Source organism: Myotis myotis, unplaced genomic scaffold (assembly GCF_014108235.1).
Source record: "Myotis myotis isolate mMyoMyo1 unplaced genomic scaffold, mMyoMyo1.p scaffold_m19_p_2, whole genome shotgun sequence".
Taxonomy (NCBI): domain Eukaryota; kingdom Metazoa; phylum Chordata; class Mammalia; order Chiroptera; family Vespertilionidae; genus Myotis; species Myotis myotis.
This window is the reverse complement of record NW_023416324.1, coordinates 110734806-110752806: the sequence shown is the minus strand read 5'-3', so window position 1 is coordinate 110752806 and position 18001 is coordinate 110734806. Positions and strand designations below refer to the sequence as shown.

At 41.0% G+C, this 18001-nt stretch overlaps 1 protein-coding gene across 5 annotated transcripts in view; it reads left to right on the top strand.

Moving 5' to 3' along the window:
• HLTF (helicase like transcription factor) overlaps positions 1 to 18001 on the top strand; it is a 169386-nt gene that overhangs the window by 47341 nt on the left and 104044 nt on the right. For all 5 annotated transcript variants that reach the window (XR_004973922.1, XM_036348324.1, XM_036348322.1 and 2 more), the window contains exons 3-5: positions 12567 to 12733; positions 13833 to 13966; positions 14992 to 15089. Coding sequence is in view for 4 of the 5 variants with exons in the window: in XM_036348324.1 (XP_036204217.1) it covers positions 12567 to 12733; positions 13833 to 13966; positions 14992 to 15089 (399 nt within the window). In the remaining variant the exon portion in view is untranslated. The remainder of the gene's footprint in view (positions 1 to 12566; positions 12734 to 13832; positions 13967 to 14991; positions 15090 to 18001) is intronic.

Here is an 18001-nt window from a genome sequence, read left to right as displayed (position 1 = left end):
TGGAAGACAGTATGGAGTTTCCTCAAAAAGTTAAAACTGGAACTCCCATTTGACCCCTTGATCCCATTTCTAGGAATATATCCCAAAAAAACAAACTCCAGTCAGAAAGGATATATGAACCCCTATGTTCATAGCAGCACAGTTTACCATAGCTAAGATCTGGAAACAGCGTAAGTGCCCATCAGTAGATGAATGGATTAGAAAACTGTGGCACATCTACACAATGGAATACTATTCTGCTGTAAAAAGGAAGGAATTCTTACCATTTGCAATAGCATGGATGGAACTGGAGAGCATTATGCTAAGTGAAATATGCCAGTCAATGAAAGGAAAATACCATATGATCTCACTCATTTATGGATAGTTAAGACCATTGTAAAGTGATGAACAAAAATCGATACAGATGCAGAACAACATCGAACAGACTGTCAAACTATAGCGGGAAGGCCAGCGACGGTTGGGGCGGTGGGTAAGAGATCAACCGAAGGCTTGTATGCATGCATATAAGCATAACCAATGGACACAAGATACTGGGGGGTATGGGAGGCTAGCGGAAGGTCAAGGGGAGGGAAAAAAAAAGGAGACATATATAATACCCTTTTTAATTCTTTAAGCAATAAAACAAAAAAAAGCCATCAATTTTTGGGTGTTGGTTTTGTATCCTGCTAAATTGCCAAATTCATTTGTTAAATCTAGTATTTTTTGGTGGAGTGTTTAGTGTTTTCTACATACAATATCATGTCATCTCCGAATAGTGAGAGTTTTACTTCCTCCTTTTCAATTTGGATGCCTTTTATTTTTTGTCTGACCGCAGTGCCTAGGACTTTCAGCACTCTGTTGAATAAGAGTGGTGAAAGCGGACATCCCTTTCTTGTTCCTATTCTTAGAGGAAATGGTTTTAGTTTTCACCCATTGAGTATGATTTTAGCTCTAGGTTTGTTACATATGGCCTTTATCATGTTGAGATATGCTCCCTCTGTTCCCACTTTGCTGAGAGTTTTTTATGAAAAATTTGGTGTTGTATTTTATTGAATGTTTTTCTGCGTCTATTAATATGATTATGTTATTTTTGTCTTGCATTTATTGATTTGCAAATATTGTACCAGCCTTACATCCCTGGAATAAATCCCACTTCGTCATGGTGTATGATCTTTTTAATATATTGCTGGATCTGATTTGTTAGTATTTTGTTGCGGATTTTAGCATCTATGTTCATCAGGAATATTGGGCTGTAATTCTCTTTCTTTCTAGTGTCTTTATCTGATTTTGGAATTAGGATAATGGTCACCTCATAAAAAGAGCGTGGAAGTGTTCCTTCCTCTTGGATTTTTAAAAATATTTTGAGGAGCATAGGTGTTAGTTTGTCTTTGAATGTTTGGTAAAACTCCCCTGTGAAGCCCCCTGGACCTGGGCATCTGCTTGCTGGGAGTTTCTTTTATTACTGCTTCTATTTATCAGTTATTATTGGTCTATTCAGGTTTTCTGATTCCTCCTGATTCAGTTTTGGGAGATTGTATTTTTCTAGGAATTTGCCCATTTCTTCTACATTGTCCAGATTGTTGTCCTACTGTTGTTTATAGTATTTTCTTACATTCCTTTGTATTTCTGTGTTGTAGGTGGTTATTGTTCTGATTTTACTTATTTGGGTCCTCTCTCTTTGTTTCTTGATCAGTGTTGCTAATAGTTCATCAAGTTTGTTTATCCTTTCATAGAACTAACTCTTGATTTCATTGATTTTTTTGTATTGTTGTTTTAGTCTCTATGTTATTTACTTCTGCTCTAATCATTATTATTTCCTTCCTTCTACTTACTCTGGACTTTTCTTATTCTCTTTCTAGTTCTTTAAGTTGTAGGGTTGAATACTTTATATTTCTTGTGTTGTTTTTTTTTTGTGTGGTATGCCTGTAGTGCTTTCAAGTTCTCTCTCAGGACGGCTTTTGCTGTGTGCCAGAGATTTTGGGTTGTTATGTGTTCATTTTCATTAATTTTCAGGAGGTTCTTGATTTCTTTCTTGATTGCATTGGCAACCCATTCATTGTTTAATTACAGACTATTTAGCATCCATGTGTTTGAATGAATGATTTTGGGTTTTTTAACTGTAGTTCATTTCTAATTTCATTCCACTGTGATCTGAAAAGATGCTTGATATGATTTCAATCTTCTTGAACTTGTAGGGACTTGTTTTGTGTCCTAACATGAGATCTATTTTGTGAATGATCCATGTGCACTTGAAAAGAATGTATATTCTGCTACTTTGGGGTGAAATGTTCTACAAATATCAATTAACTCCATCTGATTCAGTGTGTCCTTTAGAGTCACTGTTTCCTTGTTAAGCTGTCTGGAAGATCTATCCAGTGAAATCAGCAGGGTGTTAAAGTCCCCAACTATGACTGTATTGTTGTCAATCTAACCATTAGAGTCCTGTATAAGTTTTTTTTAAATATCCTATCTAATAATAGACAAACATGGTAATTAACCATAACTTTGCTACCCTTCCTAATCAGTGACATATGCAAATTAACTGCCAACCAAGATGGCGTCCAGCAGCCAGGCAGCTGAAGCGAACAGGAGGCTTGCTTGCTCCAGTGATGGAGGAAGCCAAGGTTCCCCACCTGCCTCAGCCCAGCTCTGAGTTCTGAATGCAACAAAGTTGCAATTATAGAACCTAAACAAACTCCAGATACCTGCTTTCCTGGCAGTGGCCTCAGAGCTGGAGCCGGCTCTCAGCTCCAGTGACAGCCATAGAAGGTAAATAAATCCCAGCATTAAAAAAAAAAAAAAAAAAAAAAGGAGAGACTGGGAGCTTCAGTCGCCCACCAGCCTGAAAATGGCCGTCAGCCCTCACCCAGACTGGCCAGGCACCCCAGTGGGGACCCCCACCCTGAAGGGTGTGTGACCAGCTGCAAACAGCCATCAGCCCATCATCCAGGCTCGCCAGGCACCCCAGTGGGGACCCCCACCCTGATCCAGGACACCCTTCAGGGCAAACCAGCCGGCCCCCACCCATGCACCAGGCCTCTATCCTATATAGTAAAAGGGTAATATGCAAACTGACCCTAACAGCAGAAGGACTGGGAATGACTGATCACTATGACACACACTGACCATCAGGGGCAGACGCTCAATGCAGAAGCTGCCCTCTGGTGGTCAGGATGCTCTCACATGGGAGGAGCTCTGCTCAGTCACAAGCTAGGCTGACAGCTGCCAGTACAGCGGCGGTGGTGGGAGCTTCTCCTGCCTCCTCAGCAGTGCTAAGGATGTCTGACTGAAGTTTAGGCCTGCTCCCCGCTGGCAAGTGGACATCCCCCTAGAGCTGCCGAGCTGCCAGAGGGATGTCTGATTGCCATCTTAGTCCCAATCCCCCAGTGAGCGGGCCTAAGCCAGCAGGTGGTCATCCCCTGAGGGGTCCCAGACTGGGAGAGGGCACAGGCCAGGCTGAGGGACTTCCCTCCCCCCAAGTGCACAAATTTTTGTGCACCGGTCCTCTAGTATGTATAATATATATATATATATATATATATATATATATATATATATATATGCTCCTATATTGGGTGCAAGCATGTTTATCAGTGTTATATCCTCTTTTTGGATGGATTTCTTTAGTATTATGCAGTGACCATTGTTGTGTCTTGTGATGGCCTTCATTTTGAAGTCCATTTTGTTTGATATGAGTATTGCTACTCCAGCTTTTTTTTCCATTTTCATTTGCTAGGAAAATTGTTTTCCATCTTTTCACTCTCATCCTGTGTGAATCTTTTGTTCTGAGCTGGGTCTTTTGTAGTCAGCATATAGTTGGGTCACATATTTGTATCCGTTTAGCTACCCTATGCCTTTTGATTGGAGCATTTAATTCATTTACATTTAGGGTTATTTTTGATAGATACTTATTTATTGCCATTTTAATTCTGTACGTCTAGGTTTCTCTCTCTTTCTTCTCATTGCATCAGTCCCTTTAGCATGTCTTGCAGTGCTGGCTCGGTGGTGATGTATTTCTTTAGCTTTTTTTTTTTTTTTTGTCCGGGAAGCTTTTAATTTGACCACGTACTGTGAATGAAAGCCTTGCTGGATATAGTAATCTTGGTTTCAGATCCTTGCTTTCAATTACCTTGAGTACTTCATGCCATTCCATTCTGGCCTGTGGAGTTTCTGATGAGAAGTCAGGTGTCATCCTTATGGGAGCTCCTTTGTAGGTAACAGTTTTCTTTTCTCTTGCTGCCTTTAAGATTCTCTTTGTCTTTAATTTTTGGCATTTTAATTATGATGTATCTTTTTTTAAAAATATATTTTATTGATTTTTTACAGAGAGGAAGGGAGAGGGATAGAGAGTTAGAAATATCGATGAGAGAGCAACATCGGTCAGCTGCCTCCTGCACACCCCCTACTGGGGATGTGCCCCAACCAAGGTACATGCCCTTGACCGGACTCGAACCTTGGACCCTTGAGTCCGCAGGCTGATGCTCTATCCACTGAGCCAAACCAGTTAGGGCAATTATGATGTATCTTGTTGTTGGCCTGTTTGAGTTCTTGCTTGGGGTTCTCTGTGACTCCTGAATTTGTGTGAGTTTTTTCTTTACCAGGTTAGGGAAGTTTTCTGCAATTATTTCTTCAAACATATTCTCTATTCCTTTCTGCCTCTTCTGGCACACCTGCTATTCTAATATTGTTAGGTTTCATGTTGTGCCACAGCTCCCTTAAGCTGTCCACCTTTTTTTTTTTTATTATTGTTTTTTTCTTTTTGGTTCTTCTATTGAGTGGGTTTTTCAACCCTGTCTTCTAATTCACTGATTTGATCCCCAGCTTCCATTAATCTGCTATGTATTCCTTTCAATATGTTCTTTGTTTGTGCTATGTCATTCTTTATTTCTGTTTTCATAGTTAACTATATCTTTTCTCATGGTATTGAGCATCTTTACCGTCATTACTCTGAACTCTGTTTCAGATAAATTTTTTTCCTAATATATTTTTATTGATTTCAGAAAGGAAGGGTGAGGGAGAGAGAGTTAGTAACATTACTGTTGAGAGAGAATTATTGATTGGCTGCCTCCTGCACACCCCCTATTGGGGATCAAGCCTGCAACCCAGGCATGTGCCCTTGACTGGAATTGAACTTGGGACACTTCAGTCCGGAGGCCGACACTCTATCCACTCAGCCAAACTAGCAAGGGCTCAGATAATTATTTTTAAAAAATCTCTGCTTCATTTATCTCTTCTTCTGGGGAATTCTCTTGGTCTTTCATTTGGGGGCGGTCTTTGTCTCCTCATTTTGGATTTGTGACTCTGAATTTGATTGATCCTCTAGGCCTCTCAATCTCTAGTGCAGAACAGTGTCAAACACTGTTTCTGACTAATTAGATAAGGCCAAGACTCAAAGCCTCCAGAGACCACCTCTGCCTACAGACTAATAGGATACTGACTTTGATTGCCTTCAGGTAATCATCCTCAGGTGTGGCAAGAGTTATTTTTTTAACAGGGTGTGGCAGTTGCTTTTACCTGGAGGCTAATTTTTATTTTTAGTATCTCAAGTGGCCTCAGGGTAAAGTGTTTTCCAGTAGGGTGAGTCAGCTGTCTTCCCCCCCCACACCCCCCCACCCCCCGCCCAAGGCTAGGCAAATGTCTGTGTGGGATATATGTCTTCTGCTGTGTGAGGGAATGACTCAGCATAGGAAACTGTGGGTGTCTGTCTACTGAGCTCTATCCCTTGAATCCCCAATCCTGGTTTCTGGTCACACATCTCCAGTCCACTCTGCCCTCTCTCTGCCAGAGCACAAGGTGGGTGGCTCCCCAGGGAATTTTGTACATTTGCCCTTCAAGAAGGTGCCTGAATTTCTAGCTGTCACTCCCTGGCAGGCAGCAATTTGCTGCTTTTCACAGTCAGATGTTATGTGGGTACCCTTATCACTTCTGGTGCTCTCTGCTGGGGGGCCGAGTTTGGGGATTAGATCCCATAAATCTCAGTGGCTGAGTTATCTCTCAGGAACTTTAGTTCCTGTGTTGGGCTCAGGCCAGCCCTTTCACGCTTCCGTCCCTCCTAACAGTCTCTATGTGGTCTCTACTTTTGGTCCTCGGGTATCAGGGTTCTCTCCAGCGAGTCTTTCGTTGATCATTCAGGAAGTTTTTCTGTATTTTAGTTGTAATTTCAGTTTGTTAAATGAATGTCCATGCAGCATCTACTTACTCTGCCACCATTTTTAATCTCCTCCCAATCTACTTTTAATACCTTCCAGTGTGTTCTTGATGTCAGATATATCATTCTTCATTTCTGTCTGGCTCTTGTTCATGGCCTTTATTTTCCTTTTCATGCTGTTGCAATTTGTAGTAAGTTCCTTAGTTATCTTTATAACCATTGCTTTGAACTGTGTGTCTGAGAGGTTGCTTTTCTCCATTTCATTTAATTCTTTTTCTGGAGATTCTGTCTTTTCTCTAATTTGGAGTTTTTTTTGTCTCCCCATTTTAGCTGTTTCTTTTCATTTGCTTCTGTTTATTATTTGTTTCTATGAACTGCTGTGCATCCCAGTTTTTATAGGCTGGCCTAATGTAAATAATGTTTTGATGCAATCTCTTTGTTTACATGTGCCAGATGCTCTAAAAATGCTCCTTATGTGCATTATTTGGGCTCTCCTGTCTTGTTCGTGGAAAGGATCTCCCTTCTGACTTGCTGCCAGTGAGGATCAACCACTACATTGTTTTGGCAGCTCTTAATACTGGTGCTGACAGAAAGGAATAAGGCAAAACAGGGTGAAACCAAAAACAGCATGAAAATCAAGCTACTCAATGCAGTAACAACAGGAAAGACTAAGAAGGAAAAAGAAAACAACTTAAAAAATATACTAAAAGATGTGCGACCAAAGATTTAGGGGGATATAAAGAAAAAGGGAGAAAGAAGAAGACAAAAAGATGGCTATATGGAAGCAAAGAGGAAGCTAAAAGAACTAGTATAGGAGGAAAAAGAGGAAACGGAATAGATGAAATAATTATTATTAAATTAAAATATAGTAATAATGGGTGTATTAAGATATAGATAGGAAAAGCAAAATGGCAAAGAAATGATTAAACAGAAAAACAAAGCAAAATACGAAAATTTAATAATAATAATAGGCTGAAGTAGAATAGAATCAAAGGAAAGAGATAAATTAAAGATACTCAAAGAAAAGAAGAAAGAAAAAAAGGTAAAAAACAAATTAACAATAAAAAATAAAACCTATGCGCGCATGCACACGCACACACACACTCACACAGCAAAAAAACAAAACCACACACACTCACACACTGGAAGTCCTTTGGGTCCTCTATTCGTGGGCCTCACAGGATTTTGCTCTGTGTTATTGAATCCTGGGCTTCCTAGGAGCTGCTCTAGTGCAGGTGAATGTGAGTTACTGTCCCTTTCTGGCTCTGGCCAACCTGATTGAGGTCTGAGAGGTTGAAGCCACTAGTAGTCCAGTGGTTGAGGACTCCTTAGTTCAAAGGCTGGGTCATCATTGAGTCTCATGCCTTGATTGTCTCTGTTCTGAGCTGTATTCCCTTCCCCCTCCGAGCTGATCTCACAGGTGTTAGTTGCAAGCGCTTGGGGCAGAAGGGGACATAGGCACAGTCCTGCAGGTGTTCAATTGCTGGCAGTCTGGTGCCTGAGTCTGGGGTGTGCAAGATGCTGCTGGCTTTCCATTCACTTGCAATCGTTGCTGGTGCCTGCGGCAGGCGCATGCACACAGTCCTGCTGGTGTTCCACTCGCTGTTGGACCTGTGGGGTACCTGCAGAGTGGGTCTTGTGGGAGGTTCCGCTTCTGTTCCACTCATTGTGTTGTCCAGGGCAGTGTCCAAGGCTGGTCTTGGGGTGGCGAGGCTGTGCTCCTACTCATGCTTTCCTTTAGTTCTCATGCTTTAGTCTCTGAAGATATTTAAAATTAAAATTAAAAAATTTTTTCAATAGGTCATATATATGATTTTCCTTAGGAGTAGTTGATATTTTTTCCTTAGGAACAGATTTGTTTTCATATGAGTGAACCATACTTTCTCATTTCTTTGCATGTCTTGTTTCTTTTTGTTGTTGTTGAGAAGTGGCCATCTATACTAATAAAAGGGTAATGTGCTAATTAGACCAGATATCTTCTGGATGTCTTCCAGACGTCCTTCTGAACAGAGCCGCAGCAGCTGTGAGGGCTGAGATCAGGCGGCAGCTGTGGCGGCTGTGAGGGCCGAGGACAGGTAGCAGCTGTGGTGGCTACGAGGGCAAGGGCAGGCGGCTGCAGCGGCCGGCAGTGGCAGCAGCAGCAGGGTGATGGGGGCGGCTTCTTCCCCTGATTGGCCCAGTTGCCTCTTGCAGAGGGAGGCCAGAGGCAGCAGCAGCGATGGGGTGATGGGGACAGTGCCTTCCCTTGATCAGGCCGGTCGCCTCCCGCAGAGGGAGGCCAAGCCGCAGTAGGACATCCCTGCTGGGATTTTTGGTGCAGCCTAACAATAACCAGAATGCACAATCGAGCCCTCTGAGGGCTCCTAGATTGTGAGAGGGGGCAGACCAGGCTGAGGGACCCCCCTTCCAGTGCACAAATTTTTGTGCACCGGGCTTCTAGTTTTAAATAATGTGGTAACTCTAGAAATCAGATTTCTCCCCTCTCCATAATTATTTGTTGCTGATTTGGTAATTGTTGTTTTTGTTTAATGACTTCTGAATTAATCCTGTAAAATCTATTATTTGTTGTGTGTGGCCACTGATGTCTGTACTTGGTTAGTTCGGTAGCAGCTAATGATTGTTTTGCAAATAGTAAATCTCCCAGTCTTTACTGAGAGGATCTGTGTGCATTTGGGGCACTCCTTCAACACACAGTCAAGCAATGAACAACTCTGCCTTAGCCTTTACTTCCTGCTTGTTCAGACCTTCAAGTTCAGCCAGAAGTGAGAGCTTAGGACCTTCTCAGGTCTTTCCTGAACACATGCACAGTCTTGGGCATGCATACTTTGTAGGTGTGCATATGGCCTTCTAAATTCCCAGAAATATGTTGGAGCTTTTCAAAGCCCCTTTGGACATCTTTTCATTCCCCAGCTTTTTCTCTGTCCCAACTGTCTGTATAATTGTTTTGGACAAACACCCACCCAAGGGAGAAGGGTTTTATACTGTGGTAGCTCAGAGGTCAATAAAAAAAAAATCTCTGCAAGTGGGTTTCTTCTAGAGAACCATAATACAGGTCAAATAATGACAGTTCTTTGGGAATAAATCTTGAAAGATTCTGCTCCATTGTGCATTCTGATTATTGTTAGGCTGCACCAAGAATCCCAGCAGCTTGTTATTTTTGAAGGTTATAATGTAGCTGAGAGCTGGAGATGGGACCAGAACACATATATTAAACTGTTTTTCTTTTTTTCCCAATATCCAAGGCTTTTTAAAAAAATGTTTTTTATTGATTTCAGAGAGGAAAAGAGAGGACGAAAGAAATAGAAACATTGATGATCAGAGAGAATCATTATTGGCTGCCTCCTGCACCCCATCACCTACTGGGGATCAAGCCCACAACCTGGGCATGTGCCCTGACCAGGAATTGAACCGGGACCTCCTGATTCATGGGTTGATGCTCAACCACAGCCCAACAAGCTGGGCTCAGCTGTTTTTCTTGAATTAACACTCCTTGTTTTTGTAATCCTTTCATTGTAGTTTTCAGAGTTCTGAAAAAAATTGGTGCTGACAATTTTTGCCAGTCTTTATTTTCCTTCCTTCCTCCCTCCCTTCCTTCCTTCCTTCCTTCCTTCCTTCCTTCCTTCCTTCCTTCCTTCCTTCCCTCCCTCCCTCCCTCCCTCCCTCCCTCCCCCCTCCTTTCTTTCTTTCTTTTTTTTTTTTTGATTCTTTCTTTTATTATTTATTTTTCAAAATAATAAGTTGGTTACCTCCAAAGATCACAAACTAAAGGTGATCATAGAGGCTTTCTTTTTTTTTCTTTTTTTTTTTAATTAAATCTTTATTGTTCAGATTATTACATTTGTTCCTCTTTTTTCTCCCCGTAACTCCCCTCCTCCCAGTTCCCGCCCCACCCTCTGCCCTCACTCCCCACCCACTGTCCTCATCCATAGGTGCACGATTTTTGTCCAGTCTCTTCCCGCATCTCCCACACCCCTTTCCCCCCCAAGAATAGTCAGTCCATTCCCTTTCTATGTCCCTGATTGTATTATGATCACCAGATTATTTATTCACTTGATTCTTAGATTCACTTGTTGATAGATGCATATTTGTTGTTCATAATTTGTATCTTTACCTTTCTCTTCTTCTTCCTCTTCTTAAAGGATACCTTTCAGCATTTCATATAATCCTGGTTTGGTGGTGATGAACTCCTTTAGCTTTTCCTTATCTGTGAAGCTCTTTATCTGACCTTCAGTTCTGAATGATAGCTTTGCTGGATAAAGTAATGTTGGTTGTAGGTTCTTGGTATTCATCACTTTGAATATTTCTTGCCATTCCCTTCTGGCCTGCAAAGTTTCTGTTGAGAAATCAGCTGACAGTCGTATGGGTATTCCCTTGTAGGTAACTGAGTTTCTTTCTCTTGCTGCTTTTAAGATTGTCTCTTTGTCTTTTGCTCTTGGCATTTTAATTATGATGTGTCTTGGTGTGGTCCTCTTTGGATTCCTTTTGTTTGGGGTTCTCTGCGCTTCCTGGACCTGTAAGTCTATTTCTTTCACCAGGTGGGGGAAGTTTTCTGTCATTATTTCTTCAAATAGGTTTTCAATATCTTGCTCTCTCTCATCTTCTGGCACCCCTATAATTCTGATGTTGGTACGCTTGAAGCTGTCCCAGAGGCTCCTTACACTATCTTTGTATTTTTGGATTCTTTTTCGTTTTTGCTTTTCTGGTTGGGTGTTTTTTGCTTCTTCGCATTTCAAATCTTTGCCTTGATTCTTGCGCTCCTCTGGTCTGCTGTTGGGAGTCTGTATAGTATTCGTTATTTCAGTCCGTGTATGCTTAATTTCTAGTTGGTTCTTTATCATAACATTGAGGGTCTCATTAGTTTTCTTGAGGATCTCACTACATTTATCGGCAGCTTCTAGACAGTTCTTAAGAGACCTTAAAAGTGTGGTTCTGAACTCAATATCCTCCATTGACAGTTTTGTCCTGTTTCTTTGTCTCCGCATTTTTTATGCTTTCTTGGTACACCCCCTAGTGGTCTTTGTGCGCAGCTTGTTGTAGTTAAGCCTTGATTGATGTCAGCAATACCGGGGGTGATTTGACCTCCAGGCTAACTGGATATGAGAGTCCGCTGTGTCTGCAGTGGGAGAGCTTCTGTGCTGGATCTCTAGGGCGGTGCTAATCTAGCGTTTGCCTGAGGCTATCTGGCAAATGGCTCTGTGCAGGGCTTGGGCGGGGCGGGTCCCCGGGGATCTACAGGGCGGGCAGGAGCGAGCAGTTATGGCGGCTCTCAGTTCTGTCCCTAGGGGCTCTGCCTCACAGAGTCCCAGCAACCGCTGCAAACCTCGGAGAGAAAGCTGCCTTCGAGTTCCGACCGAAGCCAGACAGTCCCGCTTCTCCCGTTTGAGTCTGGGTCCCTAGAGACTCGCCCGGATCTGGAGCTCAGGGTCTGAAACTCCCTCCCGATTGAAAACAACAACCGCGCCCTCCGCCTCCAGCCCGCTCGCGCGCACTCCGCACCTGAGTATTTCACTTCAGCACTGCGCCTCCTCTGAGTCTGGGTATGATATTCTCTTTCCTCCTAGTTGTAGAATTTCCACTCAGCCAGCCTTCCTGTGGTTCTAGATGATGTCTGTTCCGTCTTTAGTTGTTTTTCTGAAGTGGTTGTTCGAGGCAGCAATCTCTGGCATTAACCTATGCCGCCATCTTGGTTTCCCTCCATAGAGGCTTTCTTATATTTCTTTCTTTTTTTTTTTTTTTCTTACTTTTAATGGAGGAGAGAATTTTCTGAAGTCCTTAGTCTTCCATTTTCAGTGTCACCCTCAGGTAATTTTTAATCAAATGGAATCAGAACGGCATGAGTTGAAGTCTGTATATATTTTCTTATTCCAGTTCCATTCTCACTTATGATTAATGCCTCTTTCCCCTTTTAGAGTCTGAAGAATTCAGACTTAGGAACCAGCCTGCCTAGATTCAAATCCTAGCATTGCTACTTATTAGTTTTATGATCTTAGGCAAGTTACTTAACTTTTCTGTGCTTTACTCTCTTCATCTGTAAAATGGGGATAATACATAGTACCTACCAAGTCAATCTATGTAATGTACTTATTAACAATGTTTAGCAGTACTCAATAATGATTACTTGTTTTCAGAAGTTATGATGCTGAAAATTTTAGGTAGTGTGATTCTGTTGTTTAATTTGATTGTGTCTCTTACATATCAAGGATTTGTTAATTTATCAATGAATACACATTAGAAAAATATTTTAAAAGAATCATTAAAATATATTCTTTAACATTTCTATAGAAATATGAGTCCAACAAAATACACATTTCTTACGCAATGTTACTCAGTAAGCATTAAAAAATTAATAATTAATGGAAATCCCAGATAAAATATGATGAAGAAAGCTATTATTGTATGTTTATTATTTATAATATTATCTGTTCATTATTTTTGTTAGGTTAATAATAATGAAATGGTTGCATTACAACGAGACCCCAATAACTCCTATGATAAGAATGCAATTAAAGTAAACAATGTGAATGGAAATCAAGTTGGCCATTTAAAGAAAGATCTTGCAGCTGCTTTGGCCTATATTATGGACAACAAATTGGCACAAGTGGAAGGGTAATGTATTTCAGAGTTTAGTTTTAATAATTTTGAGTTGTATTGAGCTTTGAATTTGTTATGTCTGTATAGTTATCACAACACCTTTAGCATGTGTTTAATAAATGTTTTAATTCTGCTGTCATTTACCTCTACTACCTTGCTATTCCCTCACTTTTCTTTTGAATTATTGCCTTGGAGAAAAATAGACTATGGTTTAAATATTGGGAAGTTCACACTGTCTCTCCAAACCTTTTAGTGCATAGGTTTGGGAGTTTGGAAGTGTTTGTTTAAATCAGAGGTTGTGAAACTGGTAGCCTGTGATCAGATGTAGGTCAGCTTCATTTTGTCTACACAGTGTTTAAAAATTAAAAATTTTCCCCAATATTTGAATACCTGGATATCCTATATTTTATACGTTATTTTTTCCTAAATAAAAAAATTATTTATGAAGATTTTTCTTGACAAATGGAAGGTTTGGTGATGCTGATCTCTCATTTTCACATGACATCAATTGACTAGTGCTGAGTAGCACCTATAGCTTTATCCAGGGCATACTCCAGTTCTTTTGTACATTTGTGTTTGTGATCTCAATTTAAGTATGGAATGTTAGGATATAAAAAAGTGAGTTTGGATGACAAAGGCTCAGAAATGTCTTCTCACTTTATTTGTGTACTTGTTTTCTTCTTTCTCAGTTCATCAGGTTTTTCAAATATTGAGAATAAACTGGATCAGAAATAGTTCTTGCAAATAATTCTCCAGTCTCAGAATGGGTTGCTAGCCTCTGGTTGTATTAATGAAAGCTCTACCCTCTCAGTTTTACTATTTTATTTATCTTACAATATTGATTATAGACTATTCTTATATTTAAACACTGCTTTATCTATCTAGTTTACTCTGTTTCGTCTGTCATTCTGTTAGTAAAAACCGCCCCTTTCTTCTGATTATTGTTGGTCCTGTTCTTATCATTTTCTTTCTAGTCTGCCCACTAGTTCCTCCCTATTTTACTTCATGCAAAATTTGAATGCAACACAGAATATTTAATAGTCAGATTCTTAATGGGAGTAAAAAATGGCCACTTTTAATTTCTCACATTTTTTTTCCTTCTTAAATACAATAGGGTAGTCCCTTTTGGTGCAAACAACGCTTTTACCATGCCTCTGCATATGACTCTTTGGGGAAAAGAAGAAAATAGAAAAGTGGTTTTAGATCAGTTGAAAAAACATGGATTTAAATTGGGTCCTGCACCAAAAAGTAAGTTTAGGGTTTAACCTACTATTATTTTGATATTGTAAAAATGTAGGAATTGTAAACATTTGTTATCTTAAGTGATACTTTGAGTTTGGTTGACTAAACTAATTTGCATGAAGGCTCTAAGTTATAACTTTTTTGGAGTCTTTTAAAGAAAATCTGGGAATTTTTTTCTCTTAATTTGAAACAACTATAGTTTCATAGGAGGCTTTACACACACATACGAGGAGGTCCTATAAATCCCTCCCCCAAATTCCTCTAATGATAGTATCTAGAAATCTTGATTGTAAATGTTCTCTTTGATAAATTACATATAGACAATAAGAATCTCAAAATAGAGAATGGGAAAGAATTATTTGTTTAGCAAGTGTTTATTCAAATAATGTAGAATTATTTTAATAGTGTATTAATGATAGGATTTAGCTTTTAAAAAACTGTTTTTTTAATTTTTTTATTATTATTTTAAATATATTTTATTGATTTTTTACAGAGAGGAAGGGAGAGGGATAGAGAGTTAGAAACATTGATGAGAGAGAAACATCGATCAGCTGCCTCCTGCACACCCCCCACTGGGGATGTGCCCGCAACCAAAGAATCGAACCTGGGACCCTTCAGTTCGCAGGCCGACGCTCTATCCACTGAGCCAAACCGGTCAGGGCAAAAAAACTATTTTTTTTTAATCTTCACTCTAGGATATGTTTTTATTTATTTTAGAGAGAGAGGGGGAGAGTGTGAGAGAGCAAGAGAGAGAAACATCGATGTGAGAGAGACATCAATCACCTGCCTCCTGCACACACCCTGTCCAGTGATTGAACCTGGATATGTGCTCTGACCTGGAATCAAACTGATGACCTTTTGGTGTATAGGTTAATGCTCCAACCAACTGAGCCACACCGTCCAGGGCTAAAAAATTTTAAAATATATTAAAGAGTATTTTTAATGGAGCTTATTTTATAAGTTTTAAAGGCTATTTGCTAAAAAATAATCTATTTTATTTGGTGATTTTATTTTCATTTTGTAAATTATAGCTTTTGGATTCAGTTTGGAAAGTGGTTGGGGCTCTGGAAGAGCTGGGCCAAGCTATAGTATGCCAGTTCATGCTGCAGTACAGCTGACAACTGAACAGGTGTGCTTTTCTTATATTTTGTAATCTAAAAGTGAATTTTAAATGAAGACTGGTGTTTAAAAGAATAAGATAAATATGTATGTGCTGGCATTAGTGATCTTCAGATATATTGTTAAGTTATGAAACATATAGAATAAATATATATTGCAAACATTTATGTAAAAAGAAATCAGTGATAAGGAATATATCCATGGGTTCACATTCATACCTACATTTAAAACACCTATATTGCTGTATATGCATGGGATGTTTCAGTATATTTTGATGTTTTTGTTGTGTTTGAAATTTTTGAACTCTGCAAGTATTTTTTAAAAATTAAAGCTTGAATCTTAACTCCTTTCAGTAAGGTTGCAAATATAGTGCTAAAAAAATAATTCCAGTTCTTTGACATTACTCCAATGCTTAACTTTGTCTAATTTGTAATTTAGGATACTGTTATCCTTAATTAGTTTGGGGTGGGGGAGGGAAAGGGATATAAAATAAAGTAATGCAGATCAATCTACAATTTTTTTTTGTCTCTACCCATCAGTATTAGTGTTAGCCTTTTTCTATTCTTATTATAATTACTGAATTTTCCCTACTTATTGTTAGAAGGTCTTGAGCCTATGTCTGGTGGGTAAACCCCAGGTTATCTCTCCTAACTGTTTAGAGTTGGCCTGATTTCTTCTGGACTATTGCTATATATTCATGTGATATTTACAAAAGTAATTCTAACACATATACATTGCTATAAAAGTTGACTAGATCCAATTTAAAGAACCAACTAAATTAGCAGAAGATTGAAATCATCCCAATATTTTTTAAAAATATCTTTTATTGATTTTTTACAGAGAGGAAGGGAGAGGGATAGAGAGTTAGAAACATGGATGAGAGAGAAACATAGATCAGCTGCCTCCTGCACACCTCCTACTGGGGATGTACCCACAACCAAGGTACATACCCTTGACTGGAATCGAACCTGGGACCCTTCAGTCCACACGCTGACGCTCTATCCACCGAGCCAAATCAGTTATGGCTCGTCCCAATATTTTATGTTACACAGCAAGATTTTTACTGCAGTAATAATAAATAAAAAATCATTGACTGAAAAAATGTCAGATGTACCTGGTAGGATCTACCAAAACGGTTTGAATGCAACTATGTAATCCTATCTATAATAATAAATGCGTAATATGCTAATTAGACCAGACAGCTGAACAACATTCTGGATGTCTTTCCAGACCAAGCTGTGGAGGCAGGGACTGAGGCAGAGGTACTTAGGGGTGATCAGGCAGGCAGGCAGAGTGGTTAGGGGTGATCAGGCAGTCAGGAGAGCAGTTACGGGTGATCAGGCAGGCAGGCAGAGTAGTTAGGGGTGATCAGGCAGTCAGGAGAGCGGTTACGGGCGATCAGTTAGGCAGGCAGAGTGGTTAGGGGCGATCAGGCAGGCACGCGAGTGGTTAGGGGTGATGAAGCAGGCAGGCAGAGTGATTAAGGGCAATCAAGCATTCAGGTAGGCAAGTGGTTAGGAGCCAGTAGTCCTGGATTGTGAGAGAGATATCTGACTGCCAGTTTAGGCCCAATCCTGCAGAGATCTAGCAGTTGGACATCCCCTGAGGGGTCCTGGATTGCAAGAGGGTACAGGCCAGGCTGAGGGACCTCTTCCCCCCCAACCCCCCGCACAAATTTCGTTCATTGGGCCTCTAGTCCTATATAATAAAAGGCCAATATGCAAATTGACCGAATCGTGGAGTGACCGGTCGCTATGATGTGCACTGACCACCAGGGTCAGATGGTCAATGCAGGAGCTGCCCCCTGGTGATCAATGTGCTCCCACAGGGTAAGCACTGCTCAGCCAGAAGCTCTGAGCCAGGCTCATGGCTGGCAAGCACAGTGGTGGTGGCAGGAGCCTCTCCCACCTCCATGGCAGTGCTAAGCCAGCAGTTAGACATCCCCTGAGGACTCCAGGATTTAGAGAGGTAACAGGCCAGGCTGAGGGGACCCCCACCCCCCAAGTGCACGAATTTTGTGCACTGGGCCTCTAGTACAGTGATGGCGAACCTTTTGAGCTTGGCATGTCAGCATTTTGAAAAACCCTAACTTAACTCTGGTGCCGTGTCACATATAGAAATTTTTTGATCTTTGCAACCATAGTAAAAACAAAGATTTATATTTTTGATATCCTATCTAATAAAAGAGAAACATGGTAATTAGCCATACCTCCGCTACCATTCGCATTGGCTAATCAGGGCGATATGCAAATTAACTGCCAGCCAAGATGGCGGCCGGCAGCCAGGCAGCTTGAAGTGAACATGAGGCTTGCTTGCTTCAGTGACGGAGGACTCCAACATTCCCCGCCTGCCTTGCCGGCCTCTGAGCCTGCAGTTTGAAACATTGTTACAAATATAGAAGCTAAACAAAACCCCAGTAACCTGCTTTCAGCAAGCCGGGATCTCAGAGCTGGAGTTGATACAGTGTTTGGATTATAGAACCCAAACAAACCAGATACCTGCTTTCAGCAGCGAGGCCTAAGAGCTGGAGCCAAGCCTCAGAGCTAAGGCTGGCCCAGAATAAAAAAAGAAAGAAAAAAAGAGTGGTTGGGAGCTTCAGTCACCCACCAGCCTGAAAACAGCCCTCAGCCCCTCCCCCAGACTGGCCAGGCACCCCAGTGGGGACCCCCACCCTGAAGGGTGTGTGACCAGCTGCAAACAGCGATCATCCCCAAATCCAGGCTGGCCAGGCACCCCAGTGGGAACCCCCACCCTGATCCAGGACACCCTTCAGGGCAAACCAGCCGGCCCCCACCCGTGCACCAGGCCTCTATCCTATATAGTAAAAGGGTAATATGCCTCCCAGCACCGGGATCAGCGGAGCCGCGAGGCCTCCCGGCACCGGGATCAGCGTGACAGGGGGCAGTGCCCAAACCCCCTGAT